Source organism: Amphiprion ocellaris, chromosome 5 (assembly GCF_022539595.1).
Source record: "Amphiprion ocellaris isolate individual 3 ecotype Okinawa chromosome 5, ASM2253959v1, whole genome shotgun sequence".
Lineage (NCBI taxonomy): Eukaryota > Metazoa > Chordata > Actinopteri > Pomacentridae > Amphiprion > Amphiprion ocellaris.
The window spans coordinates 29,247,036-29,267,323 of record NC_072770.1 but is presented as its reverse complement, the minus strand read 5'-3'; the positions used below and the strand labels follow the sequence as shown (position 1 = coordinate 29,267,323).

The 20,288-nt window shown below is 40.0% G+C and overlaps 1 protein-coding gene across 10 annotated transcripts in view; it reads right to left on the bottom strand.

Moving 5' to 3' along the window:
* The window catches only part of cadpsb (Ca2+-dependent activator protein for secretion b), a 68,422-nt gene that overhangs the window by 2,278 nt on the left and 45,856 nt on the right, over positions 1–20,288 (bottom strand). For 2 of the 10 annotated variants that reach the window (XM_035952858.2, XM_055010687.1), the window contains 17 exons: positions 19,392–19,528; positions 19,112–19,299; positions 18,255–18,356; positions 18,086–18,149; positions 17,856–17,979; positions 16,393–16,461; positions 12,850–12,956; positions 11,498–11,527; positions 8,365–8,521; positions 8,119–8,260; positions 7,212–7,373; positions 5,719–5,874; positions 5,471–5,618; positions 5,297–5,371; positions 5,111–5,194; positions 4,631–4,663; positions 4,333–4,440 (listed from right to left, as the gene is read on the bottom strand). In XM_035952858.2, coding sequence (XP_035808751.1) covers positions 4,333–4,440; positions 4,631–4,663; positions 5,111–5,194; positions 5,297–5,371; positions 5,471–5,618; positions 5,719–5,874; positions 7,212–7,373; positions 8,119–8,260; positions 8,365–8,521; positions 11,498–11,527; positions 12,850–12,956; positions 16,393–16,461; positions 17,856–17,979; positions 18,086–18,149; positions 18,255–18,356; positions 19,112–19,299; positions 19,392–19,528 — 1,886 coding nt within the window. Of the gene's footprint in view, positions 1–4,332; positions 4,441–4,630; positions 4,664–5,110; positions 5,195–5,296; positions 5,372–5,470; positions 5,619–5,718; positions 5,875–7,211; positions 7,374–8,118; positions 8,261–8,364; positions 8,522–11,497; positions 11,528–12,849; positions 12,957–15,462; positions 15,496–16,392; positions 16,462–17,855; positions 17,980–18,085; positions 18,150–18,254; positions 18,357–19,111; positions 19,300–19,391; positions 19,529–20,288 lie in introns of all 10 variants that reach the window. The other 8 variants (XM_035952860.2, XM_035952861.2, XM_055010689.1 and 5 more) reach the window with 5 other exon arrangements.

The window sequence follows — 20,288 nt, the reverse complement described above, 5'->3', positions numbered from 1 at the left end:
GAGCAAATACTTTGCTTGATCCAATCCTTACAACCTCCAAGGCAATTAAACTATAAAATTTTAAATATATGTTTTAAAATCCCATAAAAAATTTAAATGTGGCAGCAAGAGTGCCAGAAAAAAATATGCAGAAAAAAACGTGGAATGGTTTATCGCTGGATAACTGTAAAAATACAAGTAAATATCTGTAAAACAATAACATTTTTAGCAGGTTTACATGAAAACAGGATAGCAGTGTAATTAAAACTCACATATTCTAAATGAAAAATTGCTATATGTAAAAATATAGCTTTGATGTTGACATTATGCATTATGTAAGTTTCTGTGATTTCACTAGTTATCTATACTTTAAACGGGAAATCTGTAATATACGTAACTTTGGTTTTTCATTTTATATTTTGAAAATGCATATTTTTTGCTGATAGTAAAAAAAATGTCTACTTATTTAGGCCAATGGTATGAGAAAAAAAACATTTAGGAAAAATACAGATTTTAGATCTGGACTTTTTTTTTTTACAGTCTTGTCTTGCTTTCTTCTGTTTTGTTCTTTTATGGTTAACATGTGATTATTATTATTATTACTCCGCCAAAGAACGCGGCAGAGTTATGTGACGATCAGCACTGGTTTGTCGTCTGTTAGCAGCATTACTCAAAAACAGATTTAGATGAAATTTTCAGGGAAGATCAGAAATGACACAAGGACCAACTGATTAGATTTTTTTTTTTTACAGTGTACAGAACAGATTTAACACTCAGCTATTCGTGCTGGTAGGTGAATTTTGTTACCACAGAGTCAGACTGGATGCTTCCTGCTTCTTGTATTTATACTGAGTTGAGCTAATTACCTCATGGTTGAAGCTTCATATCAATATGTCATAATAATATCATTTAAATCTTGGCAAGAAAGCAAAATGTGTACTTCTGTGATGTCATACTAAGAACCTCATTAAGAAAACAGGTTTTAAATTTACTGAACACACAGATCTACTGCATCTACAATGAGACATCTAAGAATTAAATTAAAACTGGTCCAAAGAAGGTTTGTACGACAAATCAGTTAAATTAGATTCTAACATATGTAAATGGAAACTGCTTGAATTTAGATCTTATTGTTTCAGTTCCCAACAGACACACACAAGCACACCAGGAGTGTGACATCCACACACACAAACTGCGTTTATAGCACTCTGAGGAGCTTAAAGGAGCCATTTTAGAGGCGTTTACTCAGTGCACTGATACTACAGCTGCCTGAAAGAATTAATAAAACAGAGGGGAGTCAAAAAGCATCGACAGATTTGTCTGTCTTTAACCGCAATTACCTTCTGAACTACTTAAAAATGTTCACGTCAATATTCTGTAAAAGCTGCATGGCCCAACAGTTACTTAAGGCAATTACTTAGCCTTTATTTCCAATTTAATCAAGCGTAAATGTGGAGCTTCGTTTAAAATACCCTACACTGTAGATACAGAACTACTACGGGGGATTGAAATTATAGTTTTGTGTTCATTAGCAAAAGAAAAATAGAATGAGAGTGAGTAAATGGTTAGCAGGCAGGGAGCAGTGGTGCTATTTTCTTGTACCTTCTCTCTGGTTTGCTTCTGGTCGTAGTTTCCCAGACTGTATGCATTAAAAGTTACAAGAGAACAGCACGCACATCTAGTAGAGACGGTTGTCATACCTCTAAGAAAAGAAGAAGTCAACTTTAAACTTGTGAGTAGGCAGGAACGCAGAGAAGGTTTAAGAGGCCCGAATTAGAGGTGTGAGTGTTTGGCTGCTGAGGTTTTAGTTTTTAGGTTGAGGCTCATTTAGGATCAGGATTAGGTGAATGGTGCAAAGGTTTGAACTTGTGGCCGGATATGCAGATGCCTGTCCACTTCACAGTCGAGTTGAGCGTGCAGTGCATGCAGACCTCGCAGGTGGGTGGGTGGTTGGGTGGCTGAGTACGTGCTAAGGAAAGACTGCTCTATGTGCAAATGAGGCAGAACTCTGAGGAGGAGGGTCATGCTAGAAGATGTACACAGGAAGATTATTTGACTCTAAAATCATGCCAACCAACATAATGTGATAAAACAACGCAACGCAACACTAGAGATAAGTGCCACTTTTTTCTTCTTTTTCTTTTTTGAATAGAGGAGGCAGCAGGAATGGTGTTAATCAGAAAAGAGGAGATTAAAAGGATTGAAATAAATTAGTGAAAGAGAGATAAAAGTAGAGCCTATGCAGCATCTAGGAACAGTTTTCAACATGCATGCAAATGGATGGATGGAAATGCATTCAAATGAAAGAGGAAAAACATTGACAGTCTTGAGATGACGTAGAGTTTAAAAAAGGCTAAAACTGAAACATTCACAGCTTGAGAAATCTTTCATTGAACACGACAGTGCTGAGTAGGATTTCGGTGCACTTTGGGGCCACACAGAGGACACGGGGTAAAACTCCACATTAGAAAAACTGACGACACACGGGGAGACAGGGGAGCCAGTGTGGACCTCAAAGACAAAAGCAGACCCACTTTCACAACAGCATCACTCATCACGCCATAACAAAAACATAGAAAATAATAGATAAATCATATTTTTCTGCCACAAGACTCCTGCCTTTATAGCAACACAAAAATAGAAAACCAAAGGGAGACTTCTGAGTATCTTGTCAGACATAAAAAACTTGACGTCACTGCCTCACAGAAAAAAACTCGGTCAAACACACAAAGCCGTCACACACCTGTAGAGACACAGGTCTGTACAAATAGTTTCTGAATGACATGAAGCACATACGTCACAGCATTATGTGTCGTTCGAATCACACATGGAGGACACATTTATGCCAATGTATCCCGTTAGGATTATGTTTGTTAAGACAGTGCTCTCTTTACCCCCTAACACACTGGTTCCCAACTCTTTTGGCTTCTTGTGATTCTTTTTTTTTTTTTGCTGCCTACTCATGACTCCACATCACAGATGGTAAATATCTATTCTTTTTATGTTTCCTTTTCAAATTGCTTCATTTTAATTTTAGAGCCCCGGAGGCGGTGGAATCAGTCATGTGTACGTTCAGCTGTAGCTCAGCTAAAAGTGTGGGAGGTTTCTATAACTGAGGAAACATGGGATGTTCCATCCACAATGGTAACAATATATAGTTATGATAGAACTAAAAATGTACACAAGTAGGTGTAAGTTATTCCTCAACTGGAACACTTACAAAGATGGAAAAACTAAGAACAGACAAAAAGGTCTTAATTTAGGACTATATTTATGTTTGATACAGCTTTTCTAAAAGTACAACAAAAGGCGCAAATAAATGTGCCTCTCATTGAAGTGTTATGTATTTCTATCACACTACTTCAAGTATGACAGTCTACATTGTTTTCTACTTTTTAGTTAATCTTATTTCACTTTTTAGAATCACTTTATTCCTGTCGGGATGTTTTCTAAATAGTATAGTCTAGATCTACACTCGTTAATTGTGGCTTTCTCTTCCATTTTATCTAAATCATGCACTTGGTGACTATGTTTAGGCTGTGATTCAAGTTATGATGTCGGGACTTTCTTCAGTCTACATGCTGCTAAAGATTTCATCCACACAATAGACATCAGAAAAGTGGCTTTGCAGAGATATTTTTCTTGCTTTCTTTCATATTTATCTTCATTATGACCCTTAACATTTATCTTGGAATGGCCTGGCTGGGGTCTCGCCCCTCAGGTTGGGAACCACTGTTGTAGCAGATGAAGGGTATGTGGCATGTCGGCCTCTGAGTTTGACATGATGATGTAACCCAGGCCCATCCAGCAGTGCATCTGTTACCCAATACTTTCAGTGCACATGGAGGTACTGTGTGGGTGCTTCACTGTGGACTGGGACCAGAAGGGCTGAGTGTCATTTATTCAGGAGGCTGACATGCTTCATGTGGAAAGTATCTGAAAGCAGAGTACACTGTTGATCTAAAAACCATACGTTGGTGTCCTGGCTTATGATCAGTATGGAATAGTTCCGTTCTTTCCACAGAGAGCACTGCTTCAGATAATCCTTTATTTTTTTTGAGGATGCTTTTATGGACTCTTTGTAAATAAAAGTTTCCTTTTTTGATACACAAAGGCCCAAAAGCACTGTGGCAATGCACACCAGAATGCAGAGGGCAGCTGAGATTGAGAGAGAAGAGAGACAGATAGAAAGAGAAAAGTCAAGAGTGGTAGAGGTTCAGAAAAAGCCTCTTCTGCCAGGCTGAAATACATTTCCTGGTCTCAAAATGGGACTTATCCCTCTCTGCCCTGTTGTTTTGCCACATTTAGGAAGGCCCCTCCCTTCTTGTAAGGAGGAGACGGCATCTTACTTACATCAAATAACCTTTCTATATACACCTCCTCATTGACCTTATCACGAAGCATATCCTGAGAGTGGCGCACAAAGGTCACATAGCCATCAGCTACATCCATTCCGGGTTTCTGTAAAAACAAAAACAGAACGGGGTCAAGGCTGAGGAGAGGGCCGACCGAACACTGGCTGCACCACTAATTACTGTCTTTAAATAAGGCGGAAAAAAAACAGTGTTGGTGATTAAAAGTAGTTTGTTAAGCTGTAAACACACACAAGGTCACAAGCAAAGAAAAAAAAGTTGGATATGCTTAAACTTACAGGTACATCCACATATTTTGAGGCAGCTTTCACCTGAAATCAGAACAAAACTTTCAAATACTGACTGGGAATTTATTTTAAAAATGTATTATCATTATTATCAATATAATTAGGAATAAGAGATTATCACTTGAAAAAAACTCATTCTGTTGCCAATATATAAAACAATCTGAGGAGTATTAGCATGTTTTCCTACTTCCTTCCCCATCTGTTTAATAGAACAAACTAAAGATTTGAAATGCTACATGTCACAGAGCCACAAAGGTCTTGAAAGGTGACATTTATGTACACAAGGAGGATCTAATATCTTGTGGTCACCAGTGAATGACTTGTGTAAACAAAACTACATACAATTAACCCACAAGATTTAAAAAAAATCTTATCTCTCCGAAATGGTAAAATCAGATCGCATTTAGTTGCTCACAATTTATAAAGAATTATTCAAAAGAAACAGGGTGTGGAGAAGGAGCTTCATCTCACCGTGAATGAGAGGAATGAGGAAAAGAGAGTGCCTTCATCGTATCTGGAAATCTTAGCCAACACTCCCTCCAGAATGGCGACAAACTGAGAAACAAGGAAAAGTAGAGAAGTTATTATCAATTCTTTAACTTTCAGAAGTGGACTTAAGTTTCCCTTGTTGTTCTAACAGTTGATATAAAGTCCCACCTTTGCAACCAGAAGCTGGATCATGTCCTTCACGCTCTCCTCGATCAGCTCATCTATCTGGGAGTGGAACTGTTTCTGCAAAGAGGAACGGCATTTTTAACAACAGTATTCAAGTCAGCAGATTGAAAAGCAGGGAAAGTCATTTTTGCAACATGTGGTGATCTAAGATTTTACCTCTTGGCCCATCTCCATAGCACACAGTTTAGCTGATTGGTCCTTGGCATCCACCATCACGTTGAACATGGTGCATAATGTTGGAGAAATGCGGAAATCCGTGGACTTGCTGCTCTTTGTCAGCTTGGACTCAAATGCCATCCTGGTGCTGCAATTGCAAGTGAAGCATTATTACACATTCATTTCGTGCATTTGGAGCATCTGAGTCTCTGCCAGGCTGCTTTCATTTCGTCCACGCAAACACACACCGCTTGACGCAGTTCTCGATCATGTTGCTCGACATGAGCTTGATGCGACTCTCCAGGTGTTTGGCAAACTCCTCCTCGGGCCAGTGAAGGTCCCTGATGAAGGTCTGGAGGGCGTCCAGCTTCCAGAAGAGATCCTCCGACGTCCCGGAGCCATTACTGCCATCGACCCAAACACACACACACACACACACACACACACACGCACACACACACACACACACACACACACACACGCACACACACACACACACACACAGGTCAGAAGACAGAGGTCACCCTGCTTTAGAGAGCGGGGGGGGGAGGGTCGCAGGGTGGGAAAAGGGGGTGAGGGGTTGTTGTGGCAGGTGCAGAGGAGGATGCTGGTCCTCTACACCCAAACACAGTCAAATCTGACTCCGACCATATACTGACTGAATGTCTCATTTCCTGTGTGTTCAGGCGTTTGTGGACAGTCAGTGTATGGATGAACAGGAGCGGGCAGGGTTTGCTGCAACAAATCAATAACCATGCTGTAGAGGATGATTATTGACCGGTATGTGAAGTGGCCACATGCAGGTAAAGTCACTGCAGATACAGCACCTAGTCACACTGTGTCAAGACAAAGGAGTGAGGGAATGGAGAAGTGAGGGAGGGCGTGTACAAAAAGGCATTTATGGTCCAAATATCTCCCAATTGACTCATCACAGGCCCTCTCTCAACATCCATGTCCTCAGGCTGGTGGGAGGGGGGGGCCCTGGAAGAATTACCAAACAAACCATGCAGGCCTTTTTGGGCATCCTGAGTAGAACTGATTGGGGAAGTGCTACATGAAGCACGTGGAGTCGGGAGGGAAGGTGATAAAACAGAGAAGGGGAGGTTTGAACTCAAAGCCTCTCCATGTTATCATCTCCAACCCGAGACACTACCCTCCCAATCAGACTACAAGCAAGGCCAGAGATGAACCTACGGCCATCTACAATATGCTCAGCATCACTGAAGCGAATGTCTGTGCACAGCAACTTTGGGAGATACATATGTTGTGCAATGGAGGTCTTGACGTGCAAATGTTTTCAGCTGGGGACATACTGGTGATGTTTTTCTGCACAGAAAATCCCCAAAAGCCTTGGAGCTGTATATACTGCATATATGGATATATTTAGATGTTTTGGTTTTGGCCTGTATCTCCACACCTCAGCTCAACAGCATGCATGTTGAGAAAAATGAGAGCGTTTCAGTCTCTCATTTCAGAAAGCAGAACCCCATCTACTCTAACACCTCTCAGAGGGACCTTGGTATGAACATGAACAGCATCCTTAAGTATTGACACAAGAGAAAACATACTTAGAATTTATATTTGGCATACACAGATTTCCAGTGAAAGCCATACAGAATTTTGCCGTATTTTTTGGAAGATAAAACTTTTATTTTCCAATGATCTTTGCCTGAAGACATCTTCATACCAAGTTATTCTCTGCTTGCTCAGTAAATCTAAAGTAAACTAGTTGAATACACACTCAGAGTCATATATAGCAGCCATCCATGACGGGGTAGAAAAGCTAGGCATTTGTGGAAGGTTAACTGATAGTCCTGCTACTGGCACTGGCAGATTTGGTACTTTGGGAATTTGGAGGTTCACATTTGGTAGATTCACATTGGGCAGATTACTTGTTAAACTCCTGCAGAGAAGACAGACAAAAAGAAAAAAAGAATCCATAACAGTGGTGTGGGAGCTGCAGAAAGCCATGTAACACTCATCATAACAGTAACATAAAATCTGAAGATAGGTGAACACAGGAATGTACAGTAGCAACATAAACAAGACAGTAATTGTCAAAGACGCACACTATACAAAAATACCTACAGAGTAAAGAGAGCTGGACTCAGGATGCACACACATACCGTATAAAATGCAGTGAAACGGAGAAGCAAAGTAATACTTGAATGAACACGCATAACTTTTACCTGAATAAATCTCAAATATAATATTTGCAATAAATCAAATGCAAAAGCAAACATGTTAAAGCCACAACAAATAAATTATAACAGCAATGTAACAGACTGGAAATCTTCTGTTTCTAATCATGTCAAAGCACACGTTATGATGGTTAGTTCACAAACAAAACAACAGAAATATTACACGTTGCCCTGACCCAAATGTGTCGGAGAGAAATTGGTAAGACACATACATTAATCAAAGACTATTTTCAGAACAAATAACCTATTTCTTTGACAGAAAAAATAGGTTATTCAGCCCACTCTTGGCTCATTCTTTTAAAAGTGAACCTACAGGAAGCATGGGTGAACATTAGAGCTGCTCTCCTGGATTTTTCAGCCTCCACACAGTCAGTCTGTCATCTGAATATAAAAGCCTTGCATCTCCAACCATCCTACAGCCCAACTAGAAACACAGAGGCTCCTTACTTTACAGGCTCCCAGGACTCTCTGTCAAAGCCCTTGTGAATAGACTGTGCGATGGAGGACTCCATCAGATCCACATATCTAACCACCAGAGGAGCATACAGATCCTGAAGGTGTTTGTGGAATTTTCCATTGCACAAATGATCTAGGAGATTAAAAAAAAAGGCAGTGACAGAGAGATGTTAGTGTCTCAGCTTTTAAGATGAAAATATGCAACATAAATGTGAAAAAAAAAGAACATGAGCTTACAATCTGTCCGGAGGAAATCATTGAGCAGCTGGAAAAGAGGGAAGCTGTCCCAGCTCTCAGGGGACTGGATCTCCAGAGCGGCATCCATGTCGATGGCATAGAGGGCCAGGAAGTTCTCCGCATGCTCCACCATGAGGTCTGTCCACCACGCAAATGCCTAAAGACACAGCAGGAGGGAGAGCCAATGGGTGAACAAGGATTCCTGTTAATGAGATGAGAGCATAAGGAGGAAAAAGACAAAAAGGAGGGAATAATAGACACTACTTGAGCTTATCGTTCTTAAAAGCAAATATCACCAGATTCACGTATACTGCACTTATATTTATGTATGTTGGGAAATGTACTTTCTTGATAGGACTGTATACCACTTCCACGTCTGTCTAAAACCAGTGGCTGGTTAGCTTAGCTTAGACTTAAAACAAAGGGAAACAGCTAGCCTGGCTCTGCCTATGAGCAACTCTAACACTCACTACTATAAGTTAATTTGTTTAATTAGTGCAAAATTAAACAAGTTAGGGTTTTGCAACATGTTATTGACTGTAACTATTCTTTGACAAATTGCTGTGATTTCCTGAAGTCATCACATTCACCAGGACACTCACATTGCCTGGACAAGAAAATAGAAGATACAGAATAGTATTCGGTGAGCTTTAGAGGTGCTAGAGGGCAGGTTTTGTCACCTTTTGGTGAGCTTTTTGAAGTAGAAGAGCCTCAAAGAACCTTTTGGGGTTCTTTACCATCGTTGTCACTGAGGAGGAACCACTTGAGCTCAACAAGGTTCTTCAAAGAACTGCTTTAGGGGGACTGGGTGTTCCATTTTTAACTTTATTATTATTATTGTTGTTGTTAGTGTTCTGTTTTAAACTTGCAAAACACAAGAAAAACTATTAGACAATACTGTAAAGAACATAGCGAGCTTGTCATTTGTGTCAAGAATGATTTGCCACAATTCTGTCAAGAGAAAATCGGACAAGCTCCCAGTTTACCCAAAGATACACAACCAGTCTCTAAAACTTGCATTAATGTCTTTATTATTGTTTAAAGGTGCCCCATTTAAAGTATTTTAATGCTTTTAAAGTGTTACTGCTGATAAAATTGCGATAGCAACAATCCTGGGTTCCTGCTTTGTCTTCTAGAAAATGGCCCAATAAACATACAGTCAGTATTAAAGGTTCCTCCAGGAGCTCATTTTGAGTTATTAGACGTTCCTTCACCCGTAACGTTTTCTGAATTGAGCTGTTTAAGGTTCTTCTAGGAACCCCCAAGCTAGCAGGGTTCCTTGAACACCCCCAGAATTCCTTTAAGGTTCTCCTAGTACTGCCAGACTGACTGTTTCTCCCTGTTTCCAAGTGCACTTCCCAAATTGTCACCCTATTCCTTCAAGTATCTGCTAGATGTTGTCTCGTCTTGGAAAATATTTATTCATGTTCATGAATACTGAGTGGATTTTCTACGCTGTATGTGGATGTTGAAAATGATGGGTATTTCCTTTCTAACAGAAAGAAAATGATATACTATCACGCCCATCTGCTCGAGTGCTTGGTGTGTTTGTGCTTGTATATGTGTTTTCCATCGCATATATCTATATCAAATCCACAGCTCCTGCTAATTAGGATTTAACGGTGGGATTATTTATAAATCCAGTTTATACTTAGGATATTTTCAGCAGGATTGCATGTTTATGCCTTGTTAGGTTCATGACATTATCTGAGGCAAAAATGCTTTTCTCATGCAAGCGTGGATCTCCCTGCATGCTTTTCTCTCAAGCTAAGAGATGAGGGGGTCCACCATTCACATCAACCAACAGTCCCATAGCCCATTAGATGTGAATGTGACTCATGCACATCTTTGACTAGGCACACCAAAGACTGCAGCACACAGCTGCTCCAGTGTGGAAGTGTGTCTGTTCCAATTAGTTAAGGAAGTCTCTAAGGTTCAGCTGAACGTTTTCAAGCACAGTAAGGACTTCCTCACCCTTTGACAGAAGTACAGTAGTTGCTTTGCTGGCAGTCTTGGCTTGGCTTACTTGCTTATCATTCAGAGTAACATATTGCCAAGTTCAATAAACGAAGCTTAATCTTTCCAAATAATGCCGCATGCTTTATTTCAGCTGCTTTTAAGTTATTTCCCCACCTGATTCAACCACCGCAGTCAAAATCTTACTTACCTCCATACTTACCTGCCCACTCCCCAAAATTTTAAAAAAGCATAACTCTAAAGTTAGAGAAACAGGCAGCAAACAAAGCTCTTCTCCATCACATTCAAGGAGAGACACTCTTACATCCGTTAAAAAGGGAAGGACGGTAAAAGTTTCCAAAGGTGAGGGGAAGGAAAGCGCTCAAAGGTCACCAGGCGGAGGAGCCTCCAACCTTTGATGGTGGTTAAGGGACACATACAGGAACCTGAGAAGTCTACAGCAGACCCAGTGCTCAGCCACACAGACTCTAGTGCTGTATCAATGCAATCAAATCAAGGGGCCAGTCCTAAGGGAGTGTACTGATGCTGAGGGGGAAGGAGCAGTGGCATCATCTACGGGACATGCAAAGAGCATCATGGGAGTTTCTCATTCAACTTGACTACATACCTCTTTTCCCTGCTTGGACAGTCACCAATCATATGACAGTGAGAACACAGGAAGATGTACAGAACAATAATGTATTTTTGAGGCATTTTGCTTTTATAGGGTTTGTAAACTAAGAATAGACAGCAGAGAGGGATGGAGGAGGAGGAGAAGCTGGAGAAGTAATGCTTGAACAAGTGTGGACTGTGAAATTAATCGCTGGATGGAAGGGAAACAAATGTTTATGGTGAATCAAACTTCAAAGGTTCACATGGAGCATACTTTGGGAAATTTACTGGTTCAGCATGCTTGGAGAAAAAGGAAACCTCTTTATGGCCCAATGAACATGCTTCATGATCACAATTATGTTGTGCAAGCTAAAGTGCTTTTGTTAAAAAAAGGTTTGAGACAAGTTTGCTCTCACTTCTATGCCTACAAACCCACCCACTGCTACAGTACCTAAGAGCTCATTCTCTGCCTAGAAAACGTGCCTGTTGCCATAGTGGCGCACATGCCATACAGGGGGGTCGTGATGGGGACTGAAGAGGAGAAAAAGAAATAAAAATACTGTACCGATTGATCTCCAGAACTTGTGACTGCCGCCTGTCAAGCATATTCAGAGAGATACAATAAATCTGCTTTATCTGCATATTCTAAGATCACATTGGATCACCTTCAGATCTACACAACTACACATGTTCATCATGCTCTCCATCCGCTTGATGTTTATGGAAGCAAATGTGATGCAACAAGGAAGCTATTTTCAGTGTTTTAAAGTGATAAAATACATTTACTCAAATATTATTAAAGTATAGTTTACGATATTTGTGGTACACTGGAGTATTTCCCTGCTATGCTACCTTATGCTTCTATTCTACTAATTTTTAGTTAAATATACTGTACACTTTACTCCGCTACAATCTGACAAGTTTAGTCATTTTTTAGGTTAAAATGTCACATAAAAACATAGAAGTTTATTAAATACATCGTTTAGGATTAATTGTAATTGGGTAATTTTCCATTTAAACCTGGCAGATTGTTTCAATTAAAAAACTGTATGAGCCCAAAAGAGGTGAAATTATCAAATCTACTAACAAAAAAAGCTAAAATTAAAGAAGTCACAACATAAATACAAATCTGTATAGCATAACTTTGCTTTTTCTTCTTTATTAAATCATCAATCCCCTCACCATACAGACTAACTAGCACAGTATTACACATGGTGATTATTAATATAATAGTATCATTTATGGTCCCAGGTTCCATTTTTCTGTGCAACACAAAGTTTTACTTATAATTATTCAAGTAAATTTAGCTAGTAATGCCTATGTTCTTCTATTTACAAAGAATCTTGCATGCAGAAGCCGTAAATGGTGTATTTGTACACTGCTGTATTGCCACTTTCACTTATGTTAAAGGCCTGCGTTCTACTGCAACTGGCTGTTTTATTGATGGCAAAAAGGAAACTCATATTATTAAAAACATACAGAAGGCATGAAAAATGTTCATTACCTTAATTTACTTTCTGTTTACCTTCCTGCCGAATGTTTATACTGGACTACTTTGATCACAACATGACCGTATTTCAATGTTTTCAGTGACTTGTGTAACATTGAAACACTGTGGACTGTGATCAGAGGGAAGAGATGCACACATTGTATCGTTTTCGGTCTAATTTACTGTCTGCGCTCAAACATAGCACTCCGATTCCATGTAGCCATGGTCTGTCAAACAGCAATTAGAGCTTTCCTTAATTAAATTCATCTTTGAAAGGGTTTCTTTAGTTACCCGCAGATGAAAGCAGCGTTATTTATAGAAGGCTGATAATAAGACTATAACTCCCTGCTGTGGGGCGAGTGAGATAAGAGTGAGAGTATAGAGGGAAAGTGCTTTGAGGAGGAGAGGAGGAGAGGGTTCTCACTCACCTCCGCATGGTGTTCCTGGTTCTGCTGGAGGACCTCTATGACTAACTCCGCCAGGCGAATTGTTTCCTCCAGCTTTTTGGCAGGCGTGACTAAGCGGCCTACGTTCTCTGAGACAAAAGGATGAGGGTGAGGGATGAGTGGTTAGTCAAGCACAGAGAAGGATTCCACGGGGATTTTTATGACTATTCAGAGGATCTTTCCTGTCTATATTTTTTGACTGTTTAATAAAAGTATAAACACAGCACTTAAACTGTGATGTTTACCTACAATACACCCCCCTCCCCCAATAACAATGTCTCATTTGCTGTATATGCATTTTGGAGTGCATGACATAAAGCAACAGAGTTGATGTGTTTGTAGGATAATCAGACTTATGTTGGAGGAGAATCAGACACAAGAATAGTGGCGTTGAGATGGAGGTGCGATGTGGCATCAGAAACGTGCATGTTGTGAAGCGGTACTGAATAAGCCGTCTGTATAAGGAGCTGTCGCGTGGCATGGTCAGAAATAGTCCATAAGCAAACACTGTCAAAATAACAGCCATTTCAAGACTGATATGGAAATAAGATTGGGGCTTTCTATAAAAATTTTACTCATGCGATTGCTGTGTTATTCTTTAAAAAAAATAATCTAAAAATCTACAAAAATGATGCTATTAGCCATTTCTACCAGTCATCTAAAGCCCTTAAGCTGCTTTATTTTAGAGGCTCAATGGAGGTGGGTCATTTTTGACTCTTAGGACAAGGGGAGCGTACAGGATGTTAAGACCACACAAGTATTAAGAGACACTGTATGGATTTCATAAACGGTTTTCACAGGCATTTCCAAATTATATAGATGATTTTATTTACTTTTGCATATTAATTTCAATGGTTTGACTCAGAATAAATTGTATGCCTTCACTAAATGCTCGAAATGAACCAAATAGTTACCAATCAATAATGGATATTTTTACAGTGTGCTGGCGATGGATTTGCCCTCAACTGAGCTTTTGTGCACTAAAACTGTCCTGTTGCTTCATTTATCAGCTGGTGACTTTGGTCCATCATTTGCAAAAGCTCCAAATCACTTGCTTGTACCTTGTGCCGACAGAATGATCTGATAAGACAGATACAGGTCATGAAATGATATTATTCAAACAGCACGACTATGTGGCATGATAGGTGTATAATTTGAACATGGAACTGAATGGCTACACAAATCTGAAATCAAAAGCACATAAATATGTAACTCTACATAACACAGTAGCGGTTTTAAGACAGCAGTTCTGACTGGAAGTCTTATTATTCTATTATGAAGTAGCATCTTCTCATATAACCTTCAGGTTTTGCTACTCAGTCCAAATTAAAATCTATTTTGGGGTCCTAGTTTGAAGAAACCCTGATCTGGGTTACTCTTTCGGTTCTCATGTCTGCACCCTCATCAGCAGGGGAAATGTGAGATATCTAAACAGCCGAGTTAATACTTCAGCTATTGTCTTTAGGGACATTTAATCAACACTAATGGATGGAACACATGGATTTGTATTACAGTAACTATATATTCTGTGGTCATAATCTCTCTAACAGGGAGCATTGGGAGCTCATCTGAGCAATGTTTGTCTCATGGTTTTCTCTACAAGAGCAGCACAGAGGGCCTATATACTAAATGTAATAGATCTGTTATCTCTATTACCACCAATATTCAATCTGTCTGACTATTGTGGAAGATTAAAGGGCCAGTTCACCAAAATATGAGATTCATAGGACAAACAAGTTCAACAAATGATGGTATTGAGCCATGCAAATAGATTTGGTTTAACTCCATTGTTTTGAGGTGGTGACAAAAGTTGCAACTATCTCCTCTGCACCTCTGCTTGATGAAAATTCACAACTATTTGCATGAACACATTCCTCAAAAATAGGAAACAAATTTACTTTAAAAAAAAAAAAATATGATGAAACTGACCCTTTAAGCATCTAAAGTGAAGAACAACAAATCAGATTTAAATGTATGATCATACATGAAAATATATGATATAGAAAAAATGCAGATTTGTATCCAACTCCATTATCAAGTAAGACCTCTAGTTGAAATGTATGTAAATTTGTGTTGCACTTGATGATGGAGGTTACATAAAATGTTGCTTATGTCTTTAATCATTTTTTTTAACATTAAAAAGTAGGCAAATATATGACTTATTCTTCTTGTTAGAGATTGCATTACTCTATGATTGTCATGATTTCTTGTCATGATACAGCCAATAATTCACAATTGTGAATTGTGAAAAGTACTGTTGCACTGAAATAATTATATAAATAAAACTTTAGAGATGTAGTTTAAGACTGACGGTCGAGATTACCAGTCATGAACTACATCTGGAATGATATAAAGTAGTACAATCTCCACAGTATTTATTCTTATAAAAAGAGATGTTTGTTTCAAACATGCCAAGACATTTGAGAACTTGTATGAGTGTGTATATTACATGTGTGTATAATAAAATGATGTGCTACAGGTAAATGCATGCACATGTTTTGCATCTATTCACAATAGACGTGTGTGAGGTCCGTGTGTGAGTACATGTACAGTATGTGTGTACTGTAGCTAAACCACAAGCTAAACATGGTTCACCTGGATCCTTCTGATCCTTTTGACCTTTCTCAACTTCAGCGAGAAAAAGGGAGAGAAAAGATAAAGAGGAGATGTTTAGAATTAGCACGTCTCTACGGTTATTGTCACGATACAGAAGGGGGGGAAGCTCAGAGTTGCTGTTCATCGTCATGTGACCCTTTCAAAGAATCTGCTGGGACGATTTCAGCTCCAGGCAGTGTGGTTTCTAGGCAACAGACAAACGTCACAAACACACGATAAAAAACAAACACACTGAAACATTAGCCTGTGGAAAACTGGAAATCAAAAAAAGTGACAAGATGTTTTGTTAACAAACAGACAAAGCTCACGCTATCGTAAACAGGTAGGACACACAAACAGCTACTGGGATCGTAGACAGGACGCGCTGAGTGACTGTTGATTGGAGTCAAGTTAAAGCACAAACTGGAGCTGCTGAATCCACACACCCTACTCTGCCCTCCCCCATTCAATAGCTCTGTCGACACATGATCCTTCACTATCTCTGGCGGCGCAGCGGAACAAAAAGAAAGCCTACCTGTTCGGCACAGCACACCACTGACACATGATCAGACCAAATGACTGGAGGAGATACCAATGTAAGCAATATAAAAATGCATTCAAGTCAAAGGGATGGGCATCCAACCAAAAGAAAGAAGCTTACAGACCAGACTACTCATTCATGTCCATCACAAACAGATGGTGCTAAAAAAAGGACCCTGACTGATTCAGTGTGGTACTGCTCAGATCTCTGGACTGGTGCGCTCCCCACTCACTCTCACAGACAAAGGCACAGATAAAAAACAAGCATGGCGGGAGCAACCTCTCTGAGGAGAAGAGAGAAGAGGCACGAAGGGAGGGATGAGGTGAAAGAGCGCTTAAAAGAAGGAGGAGAAGGAGACTGGGGGGGTGGAGGATGATGAAGGTACTCACGGATGGTTAAATCCATCACTTGAGACGCCAAGCAGAAGACAGGGTGCTCATACATTTCCCTCTTTTTCCCTATAAAAAAGGATCGGGGCATGCAAGAGGCTGGGGTAAGAAGTGGGAAGGCTGGAGGTCAGAAGCAGATGGGAAGAGGACTGTCCAGGTGAAAACGACATTCTGCCGGGCAGGAGGCCCAATAGTAAATTCAAATGTTTGGTTTATTTTGAACCAGGCGCCTCACAAGGACAGGGGGAAGTAAATTCACATAGCATGAAAGATAGTAAGGTTTCAAGCCTTAGTATCTTTAGCACCCTGGGGGGTTTCTTTCAAGGCATAAACAACACTAGAGGTTTCTATGTAAATGTGCAAACAGCATGTCAATGCATTTAATGGGTATACTGGAAGAAAAAACACAGCAGGAGAGAGTAAGACATCAAAAAAATGTCTTAATGTCATTGATGTAAATAGTTTTTTTGTATGTAATCCATGCCAATAAAGAAAGGCCATGTTGTTATGTCTCAAAGCACATGCAGGTGGCAGATGCTGGTTTGTATGTGTTCAATCCCAGCATTCCATTGGTTAGAAGACATTCATCACATCGTAAAAGAGGTTAAATAAAGTCATATCTAGCCAGTAACTGTGTGAGAGAGGAGAGGAAAAAGCAGAGCAGACAGGGAGGGATAGGCAGCAGAAGATAGTGGTCTTCAGCAAGAGCAAAAGACAAAGGTGACAGGAGAGCTGCTGGTATTTCAAGGCAGGGGTGAGGAGTGGGAGTGTAAAGAGGGGCGGGCAGCTGGAGGAATCAGAGAAGAGCTACAGTAAGATAGTGGGAGAGGGGAGTGTTCGCCGACTGGGAGCCGGGAGTCAGAGAGGACATTCAGTTAAGCTGAAGTCAGTCCATTGATCAAATGTCAGAGGCCAGGATACTACACAGCTTGAATAGTCAAGGCACAATGAGATATCAGCACATCAACAGATTTCAGGGCTTTGGATTTGAATGCATTTTTACTCACACACCTCTACACAAAAGCCAACTTGACCTACAGAACAGCACAGAGCTAAAGCAGGCCTGAAACAAAGGAGAGAGTTATTGGACTGAGAGACAGAGAGCGACCGACAAACTGTCACAAATAATTTGGGATGCCACAAGTCATTTGGGATATGGACACAAAGTGAATTCACCACGTGTAAATAAATAAATAACAACGATCAGTACAATCTCATACTGGAGTAAGAAAAAGTATAAAAGGGAACATATTTATATTCAGTCCTTTGTTTTTGTGCTTTCATCCCACACAAGCACTGACTGAGCATTTCAATGTGAAACCATACAAAATGACTCTAATGCATACTGACATTTTAATTACCAGTGGGAATATTTAATGGCTGTTTTCACCATTATAACCTATCATTGGCACATTCACTCCAGCGGCCATCATGTGATGCTGGATTGTGTTGTTCTTGGTTACCTTCGATTTTAGCATAGTCTTTAATCCGCTGGTAGTTGAGCTGAGCGGCCTGCTCCAAACATTTGCGGATTACTCCTTTAACTTCCTCAGGTGGAACTGGAGTCACGATGTCCTTCATCAGGACCTACAGGCCACATTAAAGAGCGATTAACGAGAGCATTTTCGTTACATCACAGTTGTCATTTCTTTGGGTATAAAATGGATTCTTTTTTTTTTTCGCGTTTACAGACCCTCTCCAGCAAAGATAAAGTGGCCTTCAGTGCACCCTCTGGACGACCGAAGGGGAAACAGTATCTACGAGGGAAAAGGTGTGACGGGAAATATAAGAACAGAGCAAAACAGCAACAGCCATAATGTTTTGGGACATGAGGTAAATTGCAGTTTGTGAATTGTAATCACCTGAAGTTTACAATCTGGTTTTCCAATATCACACGCAACCGCTCCTTGATGTCCTCAAAGCGCTCCTTCTCGTCCACTTTCACTGTGCTCAGCCCATCTGGCCTGTGAGGATCGCACACATATACTTTAACTCTGCACTGGTTCAGCTCATGCAACCTTCTCATCTGAGTCAAGTAAGAGCAAAAAATAGACAACAAAAAACACTGACTGACAGCTTTCAGCTCCTGACAGATGTTTTTCTTGAGTTCCCTTTGTGTTACACATAAGAATACATGACAATGTCTCACCTTTTTTGACCTTGAAAGAGTTGTATTTTGGACTCCTTTCTCTTTCTAAACTTGAATATGCGTGCTCGCTTAGAGGCAGCACAAGGGTCTGGGCTTTGGGAGCTCTTTGGGGATAATAAGGCCTCATAGCCAAGCGGCCCCCAGTAACTGCTGCCCTCTCTGACTTTAACGGACGCATGGGAGGATGAATAATATGGACAGTAAGAGACTATGGCAACAAAAGGACAGAGAGAAAAGAAAAGAAACAAAGAAAAATGGTAGAAAACAAGGAAATGTGTAGAGATATGCAATTGATTAACAGCATAACATAACAACATAACAGAAAATACAAAACAAATATGCCAAAAACAGCAACAACATAAAAATAAGCAAACATAAATATGACAAAAATTAAATAGATGGAAAAAACACAAAATGTTCCAGATGTCTCTGATGACCCTTTAATTCTTTTCTTATCTAGTGCTTAATGTTCTCACCTAATTTGCCTAATAAAATACAACTTCTATTTGATTACAAATCCTGTCAATCTCACAATACACACAGGTTTTAAAGGAAGGGATTAGGGCACACCTGTTCCCATGGACATGGGAGGCACAAAAAGCGAAGCTGTAGTGAAGAAGAGTGGGGTCAATAATAGCCCCACTTTCTGCCCTTTCCAGGAGATCACGCAGATAACACAGATGTCTGTGACAACCTCGAACTCCATTTCTTGCACAGTACTCATCCAGGACAAACACCTGGCCTGGGCTGAACCATCCCTGTACAACACAGATAGAAACTGCATCTAACAGAAACAATCCACTGCTTTAAATGTTTCTGAGGTGATGCTGTAACAAGCAGAGTCACTCACCAGGCAGCAGAAGGTGTCATTGAGCCTATGGTCCAACGTGAGCCGCTGCACCATCTCAAAAAGCGAGGCGTGGTCAAAGCTACAGGGGTTAGCGGAGATAAATTCATCCATGCCGTGTTTCTGAGCTCTGTCAGCGTCTATCCGGCCAACAGCACAGGGAAAAGCACACGATTCAGAGGAGAGGACATCAGTGAGGCACAAGCAAACAGCAAGTGTTACAGCACAAGAGACACCAGGGATTTTTTTTGACTACTTCTAAGGGCAAATTATAAACACTTACAGCTTACATTGTCAACTTGCATTGTGTCGGACAGCGTAAAGAGTTTTTTTTTTTGTTTTTCTTTTGCATTGGTGGATGAGATTCTATCAAACTGAAGCTAAGCTCAGAGGGACGGGTGCTTCTACTGTATGTGCATGCATGCATCTTGGTATGTCACATTCCCTCATGTTTGGAAATAAATCTTGAAAGATCTGAGTGCTGCTAGATAGCATTCTTCTTTATGTATTCAATAGATTCTGCCATTCGCGACTGTTGTCACTCAGGTCCTGACAAATATTGAGACGTGTGCTACTAAAAAAGACACAAATGTGGCAAAAGAGTAATTCATTTGAACATGCTGTAAAAACATAGTCTAAAGTGCTGATACAAGAAAAAACGTAAATTATAAAAAAAAAATTATCGACTTGAGATTGGCAGATTTCTCTCCAGTTGTGGATCCTGGAGCTCTGTCTGGTTTTTAATGTTTGTCTTGCTTCATAAGTTTTGCCATTAACCTTCTCTGAATCAAGAGGATTTCCAGAATTTTCAAAACGCTAAACCTGCTCTATGAAATTCAATGAAGAAAGAACATTAGTAACATCAAACTGTGTGCAAAAACAAAAAGTAATGAAACAAAT